Source organism: Quercus lobata, chromosome 2, assembly GCF_001633185.2.
Source record: "Quercus lobata isolate SW786 chromosome 2, ValleyOak3.0 Primary Assembly, whole genome shotgun sequence".
Taxonomy (NCBI): Eukaryota; Viridiplantae; Streptophyta; class Magnoliopsida; order Fagales; family Fagaceae; genus Quercus; species Quercus lobata.
Window position 1 is genome coordinate 12,059,415 of NC_044905.1, and position 26,674 is coordinate 12,086,088.

Below are 26,674 nucleotides of genomic sequence, written 5' to 3' on the forward strand. Positions count from 1 at the left end.
GCATTGCAGCCTAGATAATTCTTACTCTCTTACTACTGTACTAGTCCAGACTATGTTGTCTGATGTATTTGTGCTCTTTAATTTAAATTAAGTATGTGTTTGGATTCGGATGAAATGGCGTTTTGCATATTTTTTTCTTTTCCTGCACACATTTTAGCATAGGGGACAAAGTGCATTGTTGAGCACTGTTCACGGGAACTACAATCACTTTATTCAGAAAAATAATAATAAAAATGGGTCTCACGGCACTATTCACACATTTAAAAATTATTTTACTACAGTATTTTCAGTTTTCAGCAAAATAAGCTGTATTCAAACGGACCCTAAATCTTTTCAATATCAGCAAAAAAAGAAAAAAAAGAAAAAAGGTATACATCCATGAAGTTAATTTTGCCTTATCCTTGAAATTAAACTAATAATTTTATTGTGAATATACGGCTTATTACTTGTTTGGTTTGGCTTTCTTTTCTTTTAATAGAAATTATAAAACATAACTCCGATACCATGTTAAAAAATGCGAGACATTGCTTTGACATCGTGACAAAATCTATGCATGAGGAGATATGAAAATTTTTTAAAAAAATGCAAAAGGAAAAAAGGGAAAAAAAAAAAAGATAACAAAAAGATTAACGTAATTCGACCATAGAAAGCCCTTTATGACTATATCTTTACTATTATGATTTTTGTGTATTATAATAAACCTAGATGTTAGGTTCATATTTATTGAGTGTTGGCAAACTGCCAACAAAATTGTAAGTCTTGTTGAGTTTATTATGTGTATTTTCAAGTCCAAGACAAAAACCCAAGATCAATTGAAGAAAATGAAAGTTTCTGGAATCTTGACAACTCATTGATCGATTGAGACAAGCTTGATAGCAATCAATAGATAGAGAATTGGGAAATCAGTTTTTGCAATGATATATTTTATTTTAAGTCAACCATAAAAGAGTTGGTTTTGTAATCCTAATTAGAGAGCCTATATAAATGCCCATTAATTATGCATGATTTTTTATATTGTTGTAGAGATAGAAACCTTAAGGTATTTAGAGAGAAAATTCTAACCTCCACCTATTCAACCTTTGAGTTCAAAAGCAAATAGAGAACTATCATTCATGGTGTGGTTGTTGCCATAGTGCAAATCAAGTTTGAAGCTACAAAAGCCACATTGAAATTGTTGTGAAGAATTTTCAAGAGGAGTCTTGAAGCTGTGAACAAGAAGTTCATGAGAAGGAATTCAAAATAGAAGAGTCCAATCAAGTTTGAGTTGCATGTAATCACTTGAGTAAGTCACTATTAGAGGTAGCAATTAGGAACATAGGTATGTTTCAATTGTAAGAACTTCAATTCTATTAGTGAATTTCTTCTTAGGATTTAGGAACCTCATAGTGGTTTTATTTTGGATAGTTGTCCTTGAGTTTTTCACTTCATCGCCATATTATTGTGTTCATTGTTTGATGCTTTATTAGTGGTGTGTATGTGTGTGTGTATATATATATATTGTTGAGGAAAAGTGGTATATTTAATTTGTGGGGATTAACTTGGAAATCAATCTAAATTCATATTTAATTGATTAATTATGTTGTAAAATAAATCAAGGGGTCTAAGGGGGTGTTTGGTATTTGTTGTTTAAATAATAATTTTCAGTGTTTAAACATTATAATACATATATCCAACGTATTTTCATAACACTTTTTAACCTACACGTATTTCCACAACACTTAAACAATGATATTAGAAATCTCTTACCAAACTGGCTATAAATTTCCCTAAAACCAAAGTAAGGTATTTATATTATGCTAAATTCTAAACCGATTACCCACTAATCTAAGGTTACAATATTGCAATAAAAGTCATGCTAAAAAAATATTGCAATGCCATGATTTTTTTTTTTTACCTGTATTTCAAGATTAAGATTACTTTACTATTTACTTATTGAGTTAGTTTATCTGCATGTAAATAGGATTGGATACGATGAACATGGACAATATATTTAGTCCTTGACTATAAATTTTTTTTCAAATTAAAGTCCTTGAGCAGAATTGGACCCGGATATCTTAAACATTTTTTTTTATTACACATAATTTTATTACTCCGTAGTTTTTTAGGCATAATTATATTTTTGCTCAACTTAATTTTGTGCAAAATAAATCAATGAAAATTAACTATACCAAAAGTATGCTTTTATGCGACAAGGCTCTATTCATCTGACCTATAGTTTTACGATTATCATTGTTATCCAGTGGTGTGCAGTTCAATATAAGGCAATTGAGGGAAATAGACCCCTGTTCCAAACCCAGGTTTTACAATTTTCTTTTGTCAAGTGTGTTCCAATTCCAAGCCAGGTTATCATAATAGATTGGCTTCCTGCTCATTTGTGAATATCCTATAAATTTGAATTGAAACAAAATTGCTTTCCTAATGAGTAATCTAAACCATGGGGGGCTCAGCAGTTGTGGACCTTGCTTTAAAATAAATTCTTCCGTGTTATTACAATGAAGTATTTTGTTCATACTAATTGATGAAAAATCATTTAAACAAAAAATAGTGTGGCTGTGACGTCTTTAACTCTTATAAAGAAGTTTATAAAATATATATATATATATATATATAATAAAACAATTATAAAGAAAAGAAGTCTTTTTTTTCAGAAGGCTATAGAAAAGAACCTTTTTTTTTTATTTATTATAGAAGAATATAGAAAAGAGGTGATTAAGTGGATGCAGCAATAAAATTCCTAAGTAGTGATAATATATTAATAAGAGGCTATTCTCTTTTTTGAGAATATGAAGAATAGTATTCCATTTTAGTTCAGTTCTCTGTGAACAAATTCATATTCTCATTGAAAAGTTATAATGGAGAATAATATGTTCAGAGTGGCTTTTGAGATGAATTTTCTCTCTTTTTTCTCTTATAGTCTCCCATGGCTGGAATAGAGAGAAAATATAAATATTAAACTGCTAGAGATTTTTGTTAATATACTGAACTTTGTAGCTTGAAAGAATAAGTATATGCATGGAAAAGTTTCAATAAACTTATGACACTTATAATTATAGTCTATAATTATTGTAAGTTTTTAGGGCCCAAGCCCAGCAAGTAGGTGATTCTGGCCCAAAGAACCCTATACAATGAATTTGTAGAGAGCGGGTTACAGAACTAGGACTCAACGAAGTGAATGTTAATTAATTTTAGGCCATGCATCGGTTGAACGTAAGAATATCTCCTTTATCTCTACTGGATGTTCGGTCCGAGGAAATGTGTGGGTGCACCTATGTTCCTGATTAAAGGATATAGTCTTTCTCTCTTTCTTCTGGCTTTTCTCGATCCCTTCTTCATGGGGATGCCCTTCTCTTATATAGCCTCCTTAAAGTAATAAGAGCCCTACACTTGTTGATTATCTGGACCTTCACTTGAGTCTGTCCCATCGGACATCCACCCTACCTTTCTGTGAGTTGCAGTGGTCAAGGTAACACTGTTCGCATGTCCTCTCCACATTAATGCGGCCAGAAAAGTAGCTTCCTTGCATTTAATGCGGCAGTTGTGATGTCCCTCTGGACGTCCTATATTCTCTTCCTCCTCCTGGCTTTGTGAGGATCATCCTTACTACCAATATTCGTTGGGAGTGACTTCTCATTGAGGATAGGGTGCACGTTGGGCCCATATTTGGTACATCCGAGGAGACATTCCTCCTCGGACGTCTTTTTAAATAAGCTTGGACTTATCAGAGTTGGGCTGGAATTCTTTTTAGTGCCCCATTTTCTCCTCGGTCGTGGCTGGACTCTGTATGGGGCCCAAGGCCCATTGTTCGACGTGGGGGTTTTACCCTTACAATTACTACTTAAAATATTTTTATTTATTAGTTCATGACGATTATATGTTTACATTGTACTATCAATGTAAGATTTAAATTATAGATAATTATACTACACACATTTGCAAAAACTATACAATATTGTACACATTTGTTTAGAAACAATGTAAATGTTACAATGATAGTACAATGTAAACCATGAACTTTCCATTATTTTATTTCAAATTTATTAAGATCTAAATGGGCTTTTTAAAACAATTTTAGATGAAAAAAAAATTTTACTTTGTTGTTGGGCTTACTATTTCTCCTAGATTTTAGATAAAATTGGATTGTTGTTAGGCATTTTTTTGTATTTAAAAATATCAAAATATTGTTAAAATGATCATAATTAAACTTATTTCTAGTGAGTTTTAAAAAAATTTAGAGTAAGTTCAAATTTTTATTTAAGAGGGTCAAATAAAAGAAAAAATATATATATATATATATATTATATTAAAAAAAAAATTGCTAGCTCAAGGGGTTCATTTGAACCCCCTGAACTATACATGGCGCCGCCCATGCTTACTCAATGAATACTTCGGTTCTTCTGGTTGAATTTTTTTCTGGATCTTGCCGGTTAGTGAGTTGCCATTCAAGCTCAAGAACTCAAGGCTCTGAATCTCGGAGTAACTATCTGGAATCAGACCAGAAAAATAGTTCCCGCCAAGACAAAGATACTTGAGATTTTTCAAGTTCACGAGCTTAGTAGGAAGGGTCCCGGAAAAATTGTTGTAATAAGTGTCAAGAATCTCAAGCTCTGTCATTCCCAGGGTTATTTCTCCAGGAAAATTTCCGTAGAAAACGTTATTGGAGACATTGAGGACCTTGAGTGACGTGAGGTTTGCCATCTCCATAGGAAGCATCCCCGTGAGATTGTCTGCAGCGAGTGTTAAATTGACCAACTTGTTCAATAGCCCAATCTCCGGCGGAATGACACCGAAGAGAAGCATGTTTGACACGTTCAAAGAAATGGCTCGTGAATCATGGTCACAGGAGACTCCGGAGAAGGAACAATGGGCTGTTGGAGACAAAGAGTGTTTCCAGTCCTCCAGGCCTGAGCCTTTGGGTCCCATCACAGAGGACTTGAGCTTCAACAGTACTTCATAGTCACTACTGTGCGTAGTAGAGCATGCTGAGAAAAGAAAGAGAAAAAAAGTAACTTCTCTTGCGTTGAATATCCACTCCGAAATGTACAGTCTCTTGCTCGAGACCTATATCAAGGACTCGGCCGAAAAGAACCGACTGTTCCTCGCGATGGAGACCGTTCCTTGCGTGGCGAAGAAGGCCATTTGATTGATCAAGACAGGCTTGGTAGCAGTCGATCGATTGAGAATCAAGAAATTAGTCTTTCCTAATATGCATTTTATTTAAGTTGGTTGTAAAAGTGAGTTTTTGTAATACTCATTAGAGAGGCACATAAATGCCCGTAATGTGTGGCTTCTTATATGGTTATAGGGGCAAAAACTATAAGGTATTCAAAGTGAAAATTCTAGCCTCCACCTATTCAATCTTTGAGTTCAGAAACAAATAGAGAACTATCATCCACAGTGTTGCGGTTTTCATAGTGCAGATCAAGTTTAAAGCCATGGAGCCTACACATTGAAGTTGTTGTGAAGGATCTTCAAAAATGTTCTTGAAGTCGCAAGCAAGAAGTTTGTGAAGACTTTAGAATAAAGGAATCTAACTGAGCTAGAGTTGCACATGGTCACATGAGTAAGTCACTATTGGAGGTAGCAATTAAAAATATGGTTTTTTTTTTTTTGCTAAGAAACATGGGTATGTTTCAATTGCAAGAACTTCAATTCTATTATTGAATTTCTTTTTGAGGTTTCATAATGGTTTTTCTCTCTGATAGTTGTCCTTGAGTTTCCTACTTCATCACTATGGGCCCGTTTGTTTAGGCGTTTACATTGCACAGAACGGCAGTTTCGCGAATCGCGATTCTGGGATTGCGTTTGGCTAGGCGATATATGCGGGATTGCGTTTTCAATTCCGCAGATTTTCGCGATTCTGAAAATGAATTTTCTACTGCTTTTTCAGCATCGCATGGTTGGGACGATTGGGTTGCTGCTAATTGTTTCGCGTGGTTCAGGAAATTTTTTACCGAAATCCCAGCCTATCCTTTCTCCATATATATATATATATATATATATATCTCATCAGTCTTGGTTCTCTCCACATCAATTTCACGTTATTCACTTCTTTCTCCTCTGTTATTGCTTAGTTGCTCTCTCCAATTGGCGTCGTTGTTCTGCATCACGATTTCCAGGTAAACATTCTCATATCTCATCAGTCTTGGTTCTCTCCTCATCAATTTCACGGTATTCACTTCTTTCTTCTCTGTTACTGCTCAGTTGCTCTCTCCAATTGCCATCGTTGTTCTGCATCACAATTTCCAGGTAAACATTCTCCATTACTCATCTCTGAAATAATTATATTGATTTGGGCTTTTGCATGTTAGTTTAGATGACTGAATAAACTCAAAATATTAGAACTTACATGACTAAGGGATTTGTTGTTGTTGCTGTTGTTTCTTTACTGGTTGTGAAGTTTTTAAAACAATTTCAGACAGATGAAGTTGATCAAAACCATTTGGATTGGATGGGATTCGTTTTTTCTTGTTGAAAAGTATATGAGTTTGAAGAATATTTCAGGTTTTTGTTCATGTTGCTGTTTATTTACTGGTTGTGAAGTTTTTAAAACAATTTCAGACAAATGAGGTTGATTAAAACCATTTGCATTGGATGGGATTCGTTTTTTCTTGTTGAAAAGTATATGGGTTTGAAGAATATTTCAGGTTTTTGTTCATGCTGCTATTTATATATTGGTTGTGAAGTTTTTAAAACAATTTCAGACAGATGAGGTTGATCAAAACCATTTGGATTGGATGGGATTCGTTTTTTCTTGTTGAAAAGTATATGGGTTTGAAGAATATTTTAGGTTTTTGTTCATGCTGCTGTTTATTTACTGGTTGTGAAGTTTAAAAAAAAATTCAGATAGATAGGGTTGATGGAAAATTTCAGGTTATTGTTCTGATGTGCTTTTGCAGTTTAAGAGTGTTTTGCAGTGCTTTTACTTTTGCAGTTAAGAGTGTTTTTGCAGTTAAGAGTGTATTACCCAAAACATTTGAAGATGCTTGATGTTGTTTGCTTTTCTATTATAATGTTGTTCTGAAGTGGTGTCTATTATAATATGTCCTTTTTGCATGTGTGTTTTTTTATTATCATCAATTAAATTTATGATTCATTAAAAAATTTAGGCATTTGTTTCATCCGATTTGTTCTTGCTGCCTTCTAAATTGAACCTACACTTAAGCTGAACTTAGAATGCAGTGAGATCAAAATTTAGCTTTCTATGATGAATAGGCAGGGGAATGTGGCTGCTCACACACTTGTTAAGTGGGGTAAATTCTTAGTTTTTTATTTTTATTTTTAATTTGTCTATGGAATCCCCATCATTGTGTTTCTAGCTTAGTGCGCTCAAAGAGGCCTTAAGTAATTTTGTTTGTTCTTATGTCTTTTGTTTTTGCCTTTTGCTTTGGGCAACTAGTTTATTGTGTTGTTTCTTTTCAATTTTATGATTCAGCCAAAAAAAGAATAAAAAACAAAGATTGGTTCATGCATGCCCATCTACAAAAACAATGAGAAACAACAAGATGGTTCTCAAACACATGCAGCACCGGTCAGTCATGAGTCATGATGCTTCAGATCATCTTATTTCTGACCCAAAAAATGTATTTATATATTCTTACTTAATAGAAGGCTCCAACCACCGACTTATTCTATTTCTAGTTCTGCCGTTTACTAATTTTTAACTAAAATGTATTGCTAGTTTGTTACGTGTGAAACTATTTTACCTATAAGAGTATTGTTTGTAAAAGCATTGGAATTTTTACATATTTGGTTGAACATTGTTATTAATAAACCTATATTTTGTTTAGATGGTTAAGAATAAGGAGAATTCAAATCCCAACACCAAATAATCCCCAAATAGCTCAAATGTTAGAGTTCCATGGTCATCAAGAGTAACGACTATCTTTTGTGGAGCTTGTGTGAATGAGGTATTTAAGGGTAATCGACCTAATACCCACTTTAGTAAAAAGGGTTCGGCAAATATTATAGCAACTTTTGAAAAGAAAACTGGAAAAGAATATCCTAGGGCGAAGTATAAGCATAAATGGGATAGTTTGAAGAAAGATTGGATACTTTGGAATAAGTTGAAGGGAAGTGAAAGTGGATTGGGTTGGGATGCAGCCAAATGAACAATAGCTGCAACTGATGAGTGGTGGGAGAGGAAACTAATGGTATGTTTTGTATAACCCATTGTACATATTTTGTATTAGTAGATAAACCATGCTATTTGAGTTATTAATGAAAATATTCAAAATTGTAGGAGGTTCCTGAAGCTGCAAATTTTCGAGAGAAAGATTTAGAGAATGTTGACTTATTAGACATTATGTTTAAGGACATTGCGGCCACAAGAGGTTTAGCATGGGCCCCCACTTCAGGTGTGTTACCAGATGATCTTGAGACACCTAAGGAAGGGTTAGGTGATACTTCTGCTGACTCATCTTCTCCAAATGATGATGATGATGTTCATGAAGATGAGACTCCTAACCACACACAACCACCTAACCCAACACAAAACAAAGGAAAGAAGCGAGTTTTACTATCATCCACACAGAGCAAAGGGAAGAAAGGAGGAACGGCATTACAGTTGACACAACAGCTTTGTCGTATCTGTGATGTTGTGAAGTTAAGGAACTCAGCTTTTTCAATGGAGCCAAGTAGTACTATTCGTAATGTCATGGAACGCGTGTGCACCTTAGATGGCATTGAGAAGGGTTTCGAACTCTACCTCATGGCAGCACGTATTTTTCAGAAACGAGAGAAGAGAGAGATGTTTGTCGTGATGGAAGAACTATATTTACAACTTCAGTTTCTGCAAGAGGAGGCAAGATTGTTAGGAGGGCACTACTTTGGCACTTAGGGTGTTTTATGTTTTATCGTATGAATAATGTTTTATGGAAGAGAGATGTTTAATGTTTTATTGTTTTATCCTTTGAATAATGTGGCTGTTAGGGAGGTCACTACTTTGGCACTTAGGGTGTTTTATGTTTTATCCTTTGAATAATGTTTTATGGAAGAGAGAGATGTTTTTAATAATTTATTGTTTTATCCTTTGAAGAAATTATTGTTTTATTCTAGATGACATTTTTTTGGGTAAAATCTTTATAGTGGTCCAATTGACCTTTTTTCTCATAATTGTTAACACATAGCAACTTCAGCTTTGCAGATAGTACTGAAAAATTGATATAGTTGGTTGTTTCTAGTGGAAATCAAGAAAGAAGAAGGTTATGAAAAAAGGGTTAAGTTGGACCCAATTGTTACTGGTATATCTTGTTTTAGTTGTAACTCTTAAATTTATTGTACTAAACTTGAACCTCTAGTCTCTAACTGACTGACGCCATTGTTTCTGCAAGTGTGAATTATTGTCCTACATGTATTTCACTTCTGCTAGAATTGGTGTTGGTTTTAATTTTGAATATAAAGCTAGAAGTTAATTCTTTTTCTTTTGCTTTTTTCAATTAGTTGTTCTTAACAGGGGTGATTGATTGTGAGCAGCACAGCATAATATTCTTTTTTCAATTAGTTGTCCAATTGATGCTTGGACTCATGCTTAGTAGTACTCACCTTTGTGGTAACATAATGAAAACTCGGGTTTTCCATGGGACAATCTTTAGCTTGAATTATTTTCCTTTCTATATCAGTGCATGATTAGGGTGCATTCCAAGATAACTGAACAACTTGCTCCCAGCTTTGTTTTGGGCCACGTCACTCATTATTATTATTATTTTTAAACACTATTCAGAGTTGATTTTAGTGCATAAAGTAAGCTACTTTCCAACCAATCAAAATGTTGTGTTTGGTGTCAATGTGCTTAGAAAAATCTGTGCATTTCGTCAAAGTGAACATAAAGATTGCCTTCTTGTTACAAATAGTGGTTTTTTTAATGGTTTTTTAGTTGATCTTTCTTGAATTTTTTCATGTGTTTGAGGTAGTACTTGTGCAGGTCTCACTTGCTTGAAGGAGATAATAAAATGAGGATATTATACTTCTTGTCATACTGGTTACAATATGCTTTAGCTAGCATCACACTTGCTTTTTAACTCATATTATGTCAAACCTTTGACCTTGGGTCGCTTGTTAATTGCAGGTGAATGCTGCAGCAGAGGTTGTTAGGTTCTAAATGTTTAGAACAATTGGCAAATCGTGAACACAAACTTGTCTAGATATAGATCTTAGAGTCTATAGGTATTATTAGACAATGCTCATGATGATTCAAGTCAAGATTCAAGAACATACAGGCTGCAGGAAGAAGATTTCATAATCTGTTTGGTTCGATTGATCGAAAGACAGGCTCGATCGATCGAAAGTCGTATCTGCAGAATTTTAATTAAGTCCAAACAGCAGTTCAAGCCCATTTAGGATTAGGGTTTCTAATCTACTTCTCCCAGTATATAAAGGAAACCCTAAGCACGTTTTTATGTGGCTTTTCAGAGAGAAAAGAGTGTGCCTCTTTTGTATTTAGGGTTTTGTTTCTAAAAAGCTCTCTTATGTCTTCTACCGGTACTATTCCTTGAAGAATCTCAAGATTCGGTATTGTAGAAGTTGCTGCCTTCTCTAGTCATCAAAGGTGCTGATGATCTAAACCTTCAAGGGTGGTCTTGGAGTCACAAACAGGAGAGTTTTTGTTGCTAAACCTTTGAGTAGGATCTCAAAGTCACAAACGGGGGTGTTTGTGTTTTGCAAAGGCCAAAGAAAGAAGGAGTCCTTGGATTCGGAGCTTGCACGTGGTCGTGTCAGTAAGTTCTACTGGTTGGTAGCAATAAGAAGTCGAGCGTGGGGGCTTGTAAGTCTTATTGTATGAACTTCGATTCTTTCTAGTGGATTTGCTTTTTACATAGGGATAGTTAGGTTAAATCCTCCCCAGGTTTTTACCGGTTTGGTTTCCTGGGTGATCATATCTTGTGTTATTTATTTGCCGCTGTTTTGCATGATTTGATCTTTTATATTGTGATAACCTAGACTTGTTTAATTGGACTAAATAACAACTTGGCTAATTACCTAGGTTTAATCAATTGTTTAAGGGGTCTAAAAACTGTCAGAGGTTATATATGACCTAGTGGATCCTAGTGCAAACTTGATATTTGGAGCAGTGATAGATCAATCACTAAGAGGCCAGGTAAGTTTGGAAGGGTTGGAAAAAAAAAATATATATATATATATATATATATCTATCTAGATTGTCACCATTTCATTGGTTCTGAAATCTGAATGTACTTATTGGTGGACTTCTAGCAGGTCCATTGAAAAATTAGACATCCTTGGATGAAGCTATGCTGACATGACTAATATAAAAAAATCCAATTTTCTTGAATCTTCTGGAACTTGATAAATTTAGTAGGATCCATATTTTTTGGATTGAGAGGCTCAAACATAGGGCCATACAATAAATTCCTACTTTCTTGCACAGTATAGTCCAATCACTGCACACTCAGACGCACCCTCATGTAGGCACACACGCACCCCTCTGCAGCAATATACACACCACCTGTGCACACACACATGCACACTCCTATATCATTTAAATGTTTACTCATTTTCTTTATTGTGATTTATCTAATTTATTGCTATAATATTTTAGGTGATATTCCTATGGATTACAATGATCATATTGATAATAGTGATGAAGATCATTCTTATGATGTGGAAAACAATGAATATGATGATGAGGAATTATATGATCTTGCTGTTGCTGGATGTCATGTTGCAATGACATATTATATGAAATATATTGATAAACAACCTTGTAGAGATTTTGAACAAACTGGCTATATGTGGTTGATGGATTGTTTGACGGGTAATGAAACGAAATGTTTAGAATGAAGCCACATGTTTTCCTTCAATTGTGTAATGTTTTACAACATACATATGGATTTCAGCACACAAGGCATATTAGGCTTGAAGAGTCAGTAGGTATATGTTTAATGATACTTGGACAAAGAGCTTGTTATAGGATGGTTCAAGAAAGATTCCAACATTCTGGTGAGACTATACACAGACATTTTCATAGAGTTTTGAAACACCTTAACATAATATCAATGGATATCTTCAAGCCTTCTAACCCTACATTTAGTGTAGTTCCAAGACATATACAAAAGAATCCATTGTACATGCCACACTTTCAGGTATTCATTTCATACATTCTAATTTGTTTCTAATATTTGTTAGGATTATTTCCTAAGTAACTAAAATTTATATTCTATTTTAGGACTGCATTAGTGCCATTAACGGTACACATATCCAAGTTGTTGGAGACGACAAGAAAGCTCCATGTTATAATAGAAAGGGTGTGACATCTTTTAATGTGATGGCAGTATGCGATTTTGATTTACTTTTCACATTTGTTATGGCTGGATGGGAGGGTGCAGCACATGATACATGTATTTTCTTAGATGCTATCTGTCGACAATATGTTAATTTTCCAAAACCACCACCAGGTATATAAAATTTTTATATATGTATGAAGGATATTATTTATGTACATCTTACATTTTTTTTTTCTTTTACTAGGAAAATATTATTTAGTTGATGCTGGATACCCCTTAAGGAAAGGATATTTGCCACCTTATAAGGGACAGAGGTATCATCTTTTAGATTTTCGACGAGCTGGTCGAGGGAATCACATAGAAGAGAGGTTTAGTTATGTTCACTCATCACTTAGAAGTGCAATTAAGCGAACTTTTGGAGTGTGGAAGAATAAATGGAAAAATTTGAAGCAAATGCCACCTTATGACATTAAGCACTAAAGAAACATTATAGTTGCTACTTGTGTTTTGCATAATTTTATTAGAAAACATGATAGGGAAGATGAGGGATTCAATTGGGATGAACATGACTTGGACAGACCAAGAAGCAATAGTAGTGGAGAAGGTAGTAGCAGACAGGCAAACGTTGAAAATATACAAGATGAGGAGATGAAATTTGTTCGTGACAAAATAGCTCGATCAATTTGTGGGTTGTAAACAATATTTTTATTATTTCTGTTTTGGTGTTTTGGTTTTTAATTTTTTCGGATAAGAACTTTTTTATTATTATAATGGATTGTCTAGTATTGATATTGTTGGCAATTAACATTTTAATATAATTATTTTCCTAATCATTTTAATATCTTTTTCTTGATGAGTTATTTTTAATATTTTAAATTTGATAAACTTCTCTCCATGAATTTCAACAACGAAAATGTCATTATTGTTGTTATTATTAATGTAATTGTTAAGCTTAATTAAATATTTTCAATAATAAAAAAACACTGATCACAGGAAAAATGACAATATAACCTTCAAAAAATAGTTAAATCCTTTTTTGGAATTTACACTCAAAATAGCTATTTTTAAAACAGTTTATCCCTACGCTTAATATGGCTTTAAAAATAGAAAACGCATTTTTTCACATTTTTACCAAACACTTATCTGTGGCTTTTAAAATGGAGTTTTTAAAATGCACGTTTTAAAAACGCTAGTTTTTAAAACGCACCTTTTGAAATAGCTTATCCAAACAGGCCCTATATTGCTATGTTTATTGATATATTTAATTTTATAGGAATTAACCTAGAATTCAATTTGAATTCATAACTAGTTTTTTTTTTTTTTTTAGTAATCAATAATATTTATTAGAACACACACAAAAATAATAATACTTAGTATTTTAAACTGAGTTTATAATATCTTACATAACCAGAGTATAACTACAAAAAGACCAAACCTTTGTAGTTGTAGATTGGGGTTATAAACAACATTCATAACTAGTTAATTGAACAAGTTGATAACTTTTATTGTGAAGTAAATCAAGAGTCTAAATTTCCCTAATTTAAAGTGTCTACACACGAACCTAAGATTACAATAAAAGTAGTGTTATGATTTTTTTTTTTTTTTTTTTTCATTGTACGTACACCAAGTGTGCATTTGGCATGACTTAATTTTGCCAATTTATTTTACTATTCAGCTTATTTTTGCTACTATTTATGGGTTTCACTGCACTTTTTGGTACTATTCATGGGTCTCACTATTTATTTCAACTAACTTTTATATTTATTTACAATACTTTCAGCAAAAAGCTTTCAGTTTGAGCAAAATAAGTAGATTCTAAACAGACCCCAAGTAAGATTGAATTTGTTTACTATTTACTTGTTGGATTAGTTCGCTTGCACTCTTAATAGGATTAAATTTTTTATCCACGTGGCTAGGACGTCTTTAACTCTTCTAGAAAAGAAGGTGATTAAGTGAATGCAGCAATAAAGTGATATTCCTAAGTAGTATTAGGATAATATATTAATAAGTGGCTAGGATTAAGTGAATGCAGCAATAAAGTGTTATTCTTAAGTACTGGGATAATCTATTAATACAGCAATCTTCTTCTATATATATATATATTAATTTGAGAATAGCTCAAGATTGACCACAAAGTCTGAAGCATCAATTCCAATTTCACAACGTCAAATCAGTTCTCTGGGAACAAATTCATATTCTCATTGAAAAGTTATAATGGCGAATATATAAGTTCAGAGTGAAAATTCGTACTCATCTCTTTTCACTGACTTTTGACTCAATGAATTTTCTCTCTTGGAATAGAGAGAAAATATAAATTTAAAATAAACTTCTGCATGTATTTTTTAGAGATAATTAGAAACATATATGTTAATATACTGTTAATTCTGTAACTTGAACCCCTTCATCCTAAAACCCTCAAGTACTTCATGTATGGTAAAGTATTAATTAAACTATAAGGCTTTTGTTTATAATTATAGACATTGCTTATAATTATAGGTTTTTTTTAAAATATAAGAAAACTTTCTCCACTCACCCCCATTGGAGTTGTACATATCAAATGACCTAAAGATTTTTGTTAAGATTATATATATGCGTGTATGAGTGTGTGTATTTTGGAACTGCATTAATTGAATAAAAGAGTCAACAAAAATGCAATAAGCCTTACAAGCTTCCAAGGTGACTTTTGGAGCTTCATGCTTATTACAATAAAAGTGACTTTTGAGCCCAACAACTTTTGCAGCAAAGAGGGTTGCGGAATTTAAAATTCTTCTAAATCAACTGAAACTGAAAACTGAAAACTGAAAACACTGTAGCAAAATAATTTTTAAATGTGTGAATAGTGCTGTGGGACCCATTTTTAATGAAAAAATTGATAAAAAATGAAATTTGTGGGTCCGTAAACAGTGCATATATGCACTGTTCACTGCAGAAAGTAACCGCAAAGTCAACAATTGCGGTTACTGTTCATTGAACAGTAACCGCAAAACTCCAAATGAAAGCGCGTGCGTGAAAAAAAAAAAAAAAAAAAAAAAAGAACAAAACGCAACGCAACGTGAATTAAGTTGAATACAAACACACACTTAGTAAGTTCAAGGTTATTACAAATAATAGTATCAACAGACCAGTCAAGTAGTTCACCATTAACTTTAAGATTGTCAACTCAAGTTTTATCCTCACCTTCTAGAACAACTTGCAACCAACTCTCACTAGTAGCTTCTTGTAAGGGCTTAGAGATAGGTCGTTGCCATGGCCTACAAAGGAGAGCAGAGCACATCTCAAGCTAGCCCAAAATTTGAGCACTTTACAAGAACTGTCTCTTGCCACCACTGCTAGGGTAGTTAAGTCATTTGCGATAACTACATCCACATTGAGTTTGACCATGCCTATAGGTGGGGATTGCCATGACTTTGTTTCTTCAACTCTATTAAATACCTTAGTCTCCTCATTAGCAATAACCCAGGCATATTGTTGACCCTATTTTCCATGTTGTTAGTGATGGCAATAATATTCACCTACTCGCTATTATGCACACACTAGTTCCTCAAACTCCCAAAAACGCCACTATAGGCAGTGTTTTTTGCAGTGAAAGTGAAGGCCATATGTAGAGAGCAAATGGAAGCTTCCTCCCTATGAAGATGAGCATCTAAGTGTGTAAAAGGATGTAGCACCAAATTAATAATGTCTTCATTTGAAATTATTGGGCAATGGTCGGATCTCATGTCCCACTTGCCATCAAACCAAATGACTTTGGCAACATGACTTTTAAAGAACAAAAGGGCACAAGACTCAATTATAGAAGCTCAAAGAGCACAACTTGGACCATCAATGCCAATTCTTTTTGGAGGATTTCTCTAGTAGGTAAGGAGTTGGAATTTATCCTCCAAATTAAAGCAGCGTTTTTATTATTTCATTTTCAGGAGCTTTGATCGATCTTCCAATGTCTTTGCCAAGGTACATTAGTATTTGAGGAGGTCGTTAGATACTCTTGAGATCGAGATTCTAATATAGGCATAGACAGATAAGATATCACATGTGTTCTCCGTATTAAATACCTGAATTGTTTGGTAGTTAGGCTGTGAAAAAGCTAATTATTAAAATGGAAAATCTTATTATACATCTGTTATTGTTATACACATATTCTTTTAAAATAGTGTTTTTAAGACACAATTTCAATCCATATAACAATGTATATACGGTAATTATAACTGTGTAATAAGTAGTGCATGATAATTATTACTCTTAAAATGAGTTTCAATAAAAGTAATGACTAAAAGACGTTTTGAAGAGGAAATGAAACTAATATTAAAATTAAAAAAAAAAAAAAAAAAAGCATATTTAAGCCAAAAGAAAATTTGATCAGTTTCAACCATAGTTTTCAAAACTAGACCAAACTGGTCCGTCCGAATGGTTAAACCGGAAATTGGCCACAGTTTGGTTTGGAAAAACCCCCCAAAACGGGTCAAAAACCAGGTTGAACGGAACCGAGGCAAATCTGGTTTTGCCTCGGTCCGGTTTCAACCAATAAGAGCATCATTCAACATTTTCGCTTGCCAGTAAGGTGTTACTTTTGTTGCACCCATCGGCTATTGCCACCTGAATCTTGATCATACTATTATTATTACAATTTGATTACTATGATCTACTCAAAATCATTGATCTTTTAATAGATCTAGACGTTCACGAGGCTTTGTGATCATGTGAACAACTTCCTTCGTGGTGGATCAAGCAGAACTCTTATCCTTAACGTAGCAGTATAGAAGCTGCATCAGATCAGAGGACTGAGAGAGATCTAGTGGAATTACAACTGAAGTACAATGAGATATCGAAGTTGGAATCTCACGACTAATTAAAGTTGTTTCCACTTATGTTAATCACGTACTGACAACATTGATAAATCGAAGATGTCATTAGGAATCTCACTGTGAAATCTATTCATGCCTAGTAATAAAGTTTTCCAACTTTTCAGATTTCCGATATGGTTGAAGAGATTTTTCTTATGACTTTATTGTTGGATTAGCGTGAGACTTACAACTGAGTCCCCTGAGATATTGGAGCGTGCTTGCTAGAGAAGTTGTTATTGCTGACATCGATCATTTCCCCATGAGCAAGTTAAACATCCCAGTAGGAATCGTAAGGTTGAGTAAATTCTTCCGGATTCAGACTTTCATTGGTGACTCAGATCTGTTTAGATACTGTTTATTTTGCTAAAAATACTATAGTAAAATAATTTTTAAACATATGTATAGTGTTGTGAGACTAATTTTTAATAAAATTTTTGTTAAAAAAAGAGATTTGTGGGTCCCATAAATAGTGCACGAAACCCACTAAAAAAGCATGAAGCCCTATTCTCCACCAAAAAAAAAAAAAAAAAAAAAGTGAAACGTAGACGCTGGACATGGCCGCTGTATCCAAACGGATACTTAGGGTCTGTTTGGATTGAGTTTATTTTTGTTGAAACTGAAAACACTGTAACAAAATAATTTTTAAATGTGTGAATAATATTGTGAGACTCATTTTTAATGAAAAAGTTACTGAAAAGTGGAATTTGTGGGTCCATAAACAGTGCACGAGTGCACTGTTCACGGTGAACTTGGTCAAATAGTGCGGCTGGAAAAAAAAAAAAAAAAAAAAAAAAAAACAGAAAACGCAACCCAGGATTCAGCGGAAAACGCTGAATCCAAAACGAGCACTTACAATCACCAAGCCAGGGGTGGCTCAACCATTAGGGCGCTTAAGGCTCTCCAATAGAAGAAGTCACCCTAAAATATAATATGTTATATCTATTTGTTTTATAATATTGCACAAAAGTAATATTGTAATAAAATAAAAAATAGAAAAGTAAGATCTCTCACTTGGATTTTTTTCAAGATATCTTCTATTAGCGGACAGAATGCCATGTCTATCTATTTATGATGTAAAAATATTTAATTAAGGCCCCAAAGTTTAATAAGTAAAAATTATTATTAAAATATTATATTATTTTTGAATGTTTAGTATTATATTCGTTTTATTATGTCACCGTGATTTTAATCTTCCTTTATCTCTTTATCAAAATTAAAATTAGAATTAATAGTTTTCTCTAAAAATTCATTACTGAAATCCATTGTTCAATAAATGAAGTCCAACATTGCAAAGGTAATGACTTCTAAAATGGACAAAGTTTAGCTATAAAATTGGTTGTAACTTAAAATTACAACCTTACTCAATATATTTTCATTGGAAGTAAATTTTGACAAACCCCCCATTGGATTACATTTTCTTCTTATATCATCTATACTTATAAAATTTCTAGAAAATTAAAGATCAATAATGTAAGGACACGATTTTGGAACGAACCTAAACAGTATTGGGTTCGCACGTAAAAAGGCCCAGACAATATGATTTGTAGAGCGTGGGTTTGAAAGGCTAGGTCTTGGTCACTAAGCGGTGGGTTTTTCGTGGTGTTCATGCATGGTTAAGTTTTCTTCACCCCTGGAGTCCTTCTCCTGGAGGTGGGCTGGGAGGCTCTGGTTTTTGGCCATTTTTTCCAGCCTCTCTTTAGATTACTTATTTTTCCTTTTATACTAGCCTGCGTTCACTGTCCTTCGTCCACGTATAGGGTCAACCTTTCCAAGACTGATACTTGTCCCATTAGCCCATACCCAAAGTCGTTGGGGGTGGTTGTAAAAGCCGAAGAATACGGCTCTGTCAGGTGCAGAGTATTGAATGGCAGTAAGGGCAGCTTTCCCTGGATATTTTAGATTTTCTTTCAAGCTTAGTCCTATACCGTTTTTTCCCCTCTTTCCGGTGGGACTTTGGGTTTGCCGAGGACTGAACTGTCCTCGGCTGTATTCTGAGGCTATTTTTGTCCTTCATATTATCGAGGTTGGGCCATAGCCCTCCTCGGCTTGGGCCTTTGGACTCCCCACGGGTAAATGGGCCTGACCCATAAATTATTTGGGCTCCACAATAGCCCCTCAAAATCCTGCTGTCCAACCTCTTGGTTGGAAAGGGGGGTTTTGGTAATACCGAGCCTTTACAGTGGCTCAATTAATTTGGCCTTTCACCAATGCTGGCGGTTCTCCATCTGCCCAGGAAATGTACCGGTCTACGAGACATTCTTTTGATTTTACTCCTGACGCGTTCTTGCCGTTTGGTTATCCAAAACGCGCTTTTAATGACTTCTATTTACGAGACTTATTTAATTTCGACGGTTTGTTTGATGAGGTGGGGAAGTGGAACGGATACATCTTTGTTTAAAGATTCTTTTAGAAACCTGGACAAATTTAATACCTTCCGTTTTGCCCTTCCTATAAAAAGACAAGTAGGAGGCTATCGCTCTCGTACAGAGACCCTTTTTATCCTTCTGACCCACTAGTTATACACTAAATCATAATACGTTCACCATAACAACGAGTAATGAAGGAACCATACCACCCCCCCCCCCCCCCCCCGGTAAACACCACGTTCCAATAAAGCTCGTAATGGCTCAGTCAGGGCAGGGATGGCGAAGACTCAAAATCTATCTCACCTTCCTTTCAGCCAAAATCCGAAGCAGGGACTCGTCACGTCAAACTTTCGACGTGATTGAGTCGAGGACACCCATCATCAGTACCAACCGCTCTCTCATGAGCATACCTAACATGGCACCAGTGTGTTAGGAGTCAGGACTAAGGCAGGGACCAAGTGCCCCTGCTTCTTCCTCTCTTCGTTCACTGGTGTCTCCTTTTGCCTCTCTTTCTTCTTCTTTCCACCACCAGATCCATTCTGATGCTTTTCCTTCTCCCTCTTTTGCTCCTCCTTCTTTTCATTCATCTCCTCCATCTTCTTCATTCATCTCTTCCATCTTCTTCATTCATCTCTTCCATCTTCTTCTGAAGAAGGTCATTCTCTCAATATGGGCGCTACTGAGGCAGAGTTTGGAAGGATTTCGGAGACGAGTTTAAAAAAAGACCTGACTGTTTACTTAATGTATTGTTTTTTTTTTATTGTTTTGGCAATCTACCTTTTGTATAGGCTTGTTTAAGCCCTCCTTTGTACGTTGTAATACACCTTTTTATTAATAAAAATTGTTATCACTTTACTTCACATGTTCTATCTCTATTTTTTCGAAATGATAACGCAGTGCATAAACATACTATCTTATGAATTCTTTTTATTTTTAAACCGTGACCGACGTCTAGGACCAAAGTCCCAGTTAATAAAAAGATTTTGCTCTGTGTTTATAAAAACAATCCGGCTTAATAATACTGAATCGAACAAATGATACTTAGGGCTGAAACTCCCATTAGGCGGGAAAAGAAAGGACATTATGATGAGCTTGCTGAGTCGGCCTGGCACAATACCGCCGACCTTAGAGTACAATACTTGGGGCCCTAATCCTTTATCAAAGAGAAAGGCGCTATTACGAATTTGCAAGTGCTATTCGGCATAATAATGTAGCATTTGAATCAATGACACCTAGGGCCAAAATGCTTGCTAAGAAAAAGATATCACCATAACTTTAATAGAGTTGTTTGGCACAACAATGCCAACCTATGAAAAACGATACTTACCCCAAAACTAGCCGAGATGATAGCTCAATGCTCGATGCGGTGTAAGAAGTAACCATCCGAGGACGTATCACCCGCAAAATGAACAGCCCCCCTAGGCTACTGAATAATGGGGCGTTTCACCATCTTCTTAACACTCCTATTGGCATTGACCTTTTACAGTATTTGAGCCAAGGACCATGCAATGCCTTGGTTCTGTCCAAAACCTAGTTTTCTCATCCAAGTAGTTGGTTTCCCCATAGGCTTGAGTCCGAGGACCATGCAATGCCTTGGTTCTGTCCAAAACTCAGTTTTCTCATCCAAGTAGTTGGTTTCCCTATAGGTTTGAGTCCGAGGACCATGCAATGCCATGGTTCTGTCCAAAACCCAGTTTTCTCATCCAAGTAGTTGGTTTCCCCATAGGCTTGAGTCCGAGGACCATGCAATACCTTGGTTCTGTCCAAAACCAGTTTTCTCATCCAAGTAGTTGGTTTCCCCATAGGCTTGAGTCTGAGGACCATGCAATACCTTGGTTCTGTCCAAAACCCAATTTTCTCATCCAAGTAGTTGGTTTCCCCATAGGCTTGAGTTCGAGGACCATGCAATGCCTTGGTTCTGTCCAAAACCCAGTTTTCTCATCCAAGTAGTTGGTTTCCCCATAGGCTTGAGTCTGAGGACTATGCAATGCCTTGATTCTGTCCAAAACGCAGTTTTCTCATCCAAGTAGTTGGTTTCCCCATAGGCTTGAGTCCGAGGACCATGCAATGCCTTGGTTCTGTCCAAAACGCAGTTTTCTCATCCAAGTAGTTGGTTTCCCCATAGGCTTGAGTCCGAGGACCATGCAATGCCTTGGTTCTGTCCAAAACCCAGTTTTCTCATCCAAGTAGTTGGTTTCCCTATAGGCTTGAGTCCGAGGACCATGCAATGCCTTGGTTCTGTCCAAAACCCAGTTTTCTCGTCCAAGTAGTTGGTTTCCCCATAGGTTTGAGTCCGAGGACCATACAATACCTTGGTTCTACCCAAAACTCAGTTTTCTCATCCAAGTAGTTGGTTTCCCCATAGGTTTGAATCCGAGGACCATACAATACCCTGGTTCTGTCCAAAACCCAGTTTTCTCATTGCGCGGGACCTTGGCTCTAGGGGAGTTAGCTCCTCGGCCGAGCCCCTAGAATTATCCATGCAATTAACGCTACCAAGCATAGCCCCTAGTCAAGAAGTATAGCCCCTAGCGGAACTTTACACTAAAATTCTATAACCAGTTGTTAGAAATGACAAAGGAACTCTCTCGACCTACCGCCTATGCCAACGTACAAGCCTTTCCCACAGACGGTGCCAATTGTAAGGACACGATTTTGGAACGAACCTAAACAGTATTGGGTTCGCACGTAAAAAGGCCTAGACAATATGATTTGTAGAGCGTGAGTTTGAAAGGCTAGGCCTTGGTCACCAAGCAGTGGGTTTTTCGTGGTGTTCATGCATGGTTAAGTTTTCTTCACCCCTGGAGTCCTTCTCCTGGAGGTGGGCTGGGAGGCTCTGGTTTTTGGCCATTTTTCCCAGCCTCTCTTTAGATTACTTATTTTTCCTTTTATACTAGCCTGCGTTCACTGTCCTTCGTCCACGTATAGGGTCAACCTTTCCAAGACTGATACTTGTCCCTTCAGCCTATACCCAAAGTCGTTGGGGATGGTTGTAAAAGCCGAAGAATACGGCTCTGTCAGGTGCAGAGTATTGAATGGCAGTAAGGGCAGTTTTCCCTGAATATTTTAGATTTTCTTTCAAGCTTAGTCCTATACCGTTTTTGCCCCTCTTTCCGGTGGGACTTTGAGTCTGCCGAGGACTGAACTGTCATCGGCTGTATCCCGAGGCTATCTTTGTGCTTCATATTATCGAGCTTGGGCCATAGCCCTCCTCGACTTGGGCCTTTGGACTCCCCACGGGTAAATGGGTCTGGCCCATAAATTATTTGGGCCCCACAAATAACTATGTCATTAATAATTTGTTTAAATTACAATTTTTTGTAATTTAAAATTATGCATAAAATATAATCTTATAGATTATAAAGCAAATAATATTCAATTGACACAAAATTTGACATGTGTATTAAAAACATAAAGAACATGTAATCCAACAGTTAAATTTTTGAAATATGTAGTAATATTAATAATATTGAGTAAGGTTGTAGCCTTAGGTTACAACCAATTTTGTAGCTAAATTTTATCTAATACTAATTGTCTTGATATTTTTAGAATTAAAAGTTTTAAAATATGTTTTAAAAATATATGATGTAAGGACCTGATCTGAACTCCTAGCCCAAAAGTTATATGGACTTAGGCCAAAAAAGCTCAAAAACAATAAATTTGTAGAGAATGGGTTGAAAAACTGAGTTTTAATGAATTAATTAGCAAGTAAACAGATCTAGATGACAAAGAAAGGAAAATAACAAATTAACACTAAGGAAAGATATCCTTGGCAACGTCTGAGGAGACTGGTTCCTTAAATTGCTTTTGAAGCTCTATTACAAGTTTGATTCCTAATTGCTACATTGTTTCTCTTCCTTTTCCAATCCCTTCCTTATGAAGGGTCTCTTACATTATATAACTCCCTTTAAACCATCTTGACTTTACACTTGTTGATCATTTAAGACCTTACTTGAGTGTCTGTCCTATCAGACACCTTCTTTGATTTTTTGTGAGTTGTGGTAGTCAAGGCAGCACTGTTCAGGGGTCTTCTCCACATAAATGCAGCCAGAAAAGTAGCTGCAGTGCATTCAATGCGGTGGTAGCAGTTTTTCCTTAGATATTTTTGAGTTCACATCAACCTTATACGTGTATGATGCACGTCCTTATCGCTGGAGTTTCCTGGAAGGTCACCTTGATTGTTAGAATATAGATTTAAGTTGTATTATCATGTCCAAGGATATATTCTTCCTCGGACCACCCTTCCATTCGTATTTTGTTCATTAAGTCTTGGGTTTGAACCATTCATTTGTCCTCGGACTACTCATACTCTCGGCCAAGGCCTAAGGCCCAATATATGATTTGGACCCTTAACCCTACATATGAAAATAGTCTAATTAATGTATTAAATCATACAAAATTGTTTATTTTTTTTCAAATTCATGTATCGCTTATAAAATATTTAGTAATAATACATTTTACATTTGCATCTGCCCTAAAATGTGAATTATGCAAACCATGAATATGAGCAAGGTTTGAATCTGAATTACAATATTCAATACAAATGACACCATTCGGAATCTACAAATTTTTTAAAATTTTATTTTCTATTTAAAATTTCTACGGATATGAAAAATTTTCATAGCAATGTGACCATATTGCATGAAATGCATTTAACATGCTAATATCATAGTAATATTTCATGATTTATAGTAGTATTAGTACAAAGAAACCAATTCATTTGAGGGTAAAGTCATTATTAAATTAAAAGATATATATCAAATTTATGGTTTTACAAAGAAGAGTTTAATGAGTACCACTATTGATATCAAAATCATGTGGGGAAACCCAAACTTATCCAATAAAATAATTAAGGATAAGGTGGATGAATATATTTTATGTTTTCTGGTTATATGGAATGATGATGCAAAAAATCAACAGTTGAGTTCCTCGTCGTAGCAGATGGATGATGCTGTGAATGGGGTTGTCTTCGTAGGTGAGAATCTTGCAAAATGAACTGAGAGGAAAAGTAACACGCCAATGTAGCGTCAGCCAAACCACCTGCGATGCTTAAGTCAGCAAGGGAGAAAGATTCTAGAGAGAAAACGAGTTGAGAGTGATTTTGTAGAGTATTTGTGTGTACCTTTAACTTCTGTTGTCTTCTCTTTTAAAGTTATGTGCCTCATTAATGTGTTATTTAGATTAGTTTAATTCTTATGGGCATTTTTGTTTTGCTTTAGTGGACAGTGATGATGTTTAGGGGGCATATGTAATTTTATTGAGCAAAATTGCTATAATTAATTACCAATATATATATATAGGAGTATTTTAATTTTTCAAAATTTGGCCAAAGAATGGCTCCGTCCTTGATGCATGTATTATATAATTTGAGCAAGATTGCCCGTTCTACTACTTTGCAAGTTAAGACTCTATTTTTACCGATTTACTTAAATTAGGAATTCTTTAATTGGGCCATAAAGTTGAGCTTTTTTATTATTATATTCAGTGGAAAGAAAGAAAAAATTAACAAAAATTTGAATCCCTAAATAAATGGACAAAACTTAGAAACACTTTAAGTATTGTTCCTTAAATTTTCCTTTTAAGATTTAGTCATGTGACTACTTAACTAAAACAATACACTTCCATCCCATGAGAAAAAATTCACAAGGCAAAATATTAAAAGGGGAATTTAAGGAACAACAAATATTGTACCTAAGTCTAACTCACTAACTTTCAGTTTTTTTCATTTCAATTCTCTAATTTTCAGTTTTGTCATTTCGGTTCTCTTATTTTCAATTTTTGTCAATGCAAGATTCTGTTAGAGTTCAGTTAGGAGCTGCCGTTAACACTACTGAAACGATGTTGTTTTGCCTTTTTTTTTAATTTCGGAATTAAAATAAAATAAGAAAAATTTGTAAAAAAATATATAAATATATAAATTTAAGGGGAACGACGTCCTCATTCCCCTTTCCCTGAAATCAAAATAAAGAACACGACATGACACCCCTCCACGGCCTCTTGAAGAGCGAGAACAGCATGGCTCTGGAACCTTAAATCTGTCTTAGAACAAAAAGAATTTTATATAAGAAAAACAGTTCGCACAAAAAGAAAAAGAGAAATATATAAGATCAATTTTCTCTGCAACCAAACAAAGGGGAGGGATATAAACAAACCTTGAAGTCTTGTGCGATTTCACAAACAAGACGCGGGAAGGGCAACTTGCGAATCAAAAGCTCGGTACTCTTCTGGTATTTGTGAATTTCACTGTTTAAAGTCCAGAAGAAACTAGGGTTTCAAAAGAAAATAAACGACCAAATTACAAAAGTTAGAATTTTTACAAAAAATAATTACCGAAGAGCAATAGTTCCAGGACAATAACAATGGGGCTTCTTCACTCCACTAGTTGTGGGTGCAGATTTCCTTGCAGATTTTCTTAGTTAGGGTTTGGGTGTCGTGTTCTTTGTTTTGATTTCAGTGGAATGGGAATGACGACAATGTTCCCCTTAAATGTTTTCTTTTCTTTTTTTTTTTCTTTTTTTTACGGATTTTTCTTATTTTATTTTAATTCCAAAAATTTAAAAAAAAAAAAAAGAAAAAAAAAAGAGGGAAAACGGGATCGTTTCACCAATGTTAACAGCAGCCCCTAACTAAGCTCTAAAGAAATTGTGCATTGACAAAAATTGAAAGTTAGAGGATTGAAATGACAAAACTAAAAGTTAGAGAACTAAAATGAAAAAAGCTAAAAGTTAGAAGGTCAATTTTAAATTTTGCCAAATATATACAAGCAGACTGTTCAATTCTCGATAAGTTAGAAAATTTTCAACCTACGAATCAAACTGACCTTACTAATTTGATGGTCATAATTGCCCAATTCATGCCACCTCACATAATAAACCTGCACGATTTGGAAAGAGTCATACAAATGAACGAGTTAGATATTTTGTAGAGCCCTAGCAGAAGTGTGTTTATCATATTTAATTCTCACAAAAAGTTACATGTATATATATATATACACACAAAGAAAGTTACTAGCTAGTATATGATAATAAAATGGCAGATTAAGCTTCTTCTTTTTTCTTTTTTCTTTTTTCTTTTTTATTGAAAGATTTAGCTTAGTTGGGTGTGTGAATGCGTGCAGTGGTGTTGGGTGTGTGGTTGTTTGGGGTGGATCAGTGATAGTGTTAATGGTGGTTGTGATGGTTAGACTAGTGCCGCCAGTGAATGAAGAGGAAAAAGAAATATTAAATTT

The 26,674-nt window shown here is 34.9% G+C and overlaps 1 protein-coding gene across 1 annotated transcript; it reads left to right on the forward strand.

Annotated features, from left to right (window-relative positions):
* The first annotated feature begins 7,468 nt into the window (after window positions 1-7,468).
* LOC115959453 lies at window positions 7,469-8,836 on the forward strand. Its single transcript, XM_031077859.1, has 2 exons — window positions 7,469-7,528; window positions 8,240-8,836. Exons 1-2 carry the CDS (start codon window positions 7,469-7,471, stop codon window positions 8,834-8,836), a joined length of 657 nt encoding a protein of 218 aa, XP_030933719.1.
* Window positions 8,837-26,674: the final 17,838 nt, after the last annotated feature.

Excerpts from the sequence above, each read along its gene's own strand:
- LOC115959453 (XM_031077859.1), top strand. The coding sequence starts at position 7,469 with ATGCCCATCTACAAAAACAATGAGAAACAACAAGATGGTTCTCAAACA. Across the intron at positions 7,529-8,239 it reads CTCAAACACATGCAGCACCG|GAGGTTCCTGAAGCTGCAAA; the intron begins GTCAGTCATGAG and ends TCAAAATTGTAG.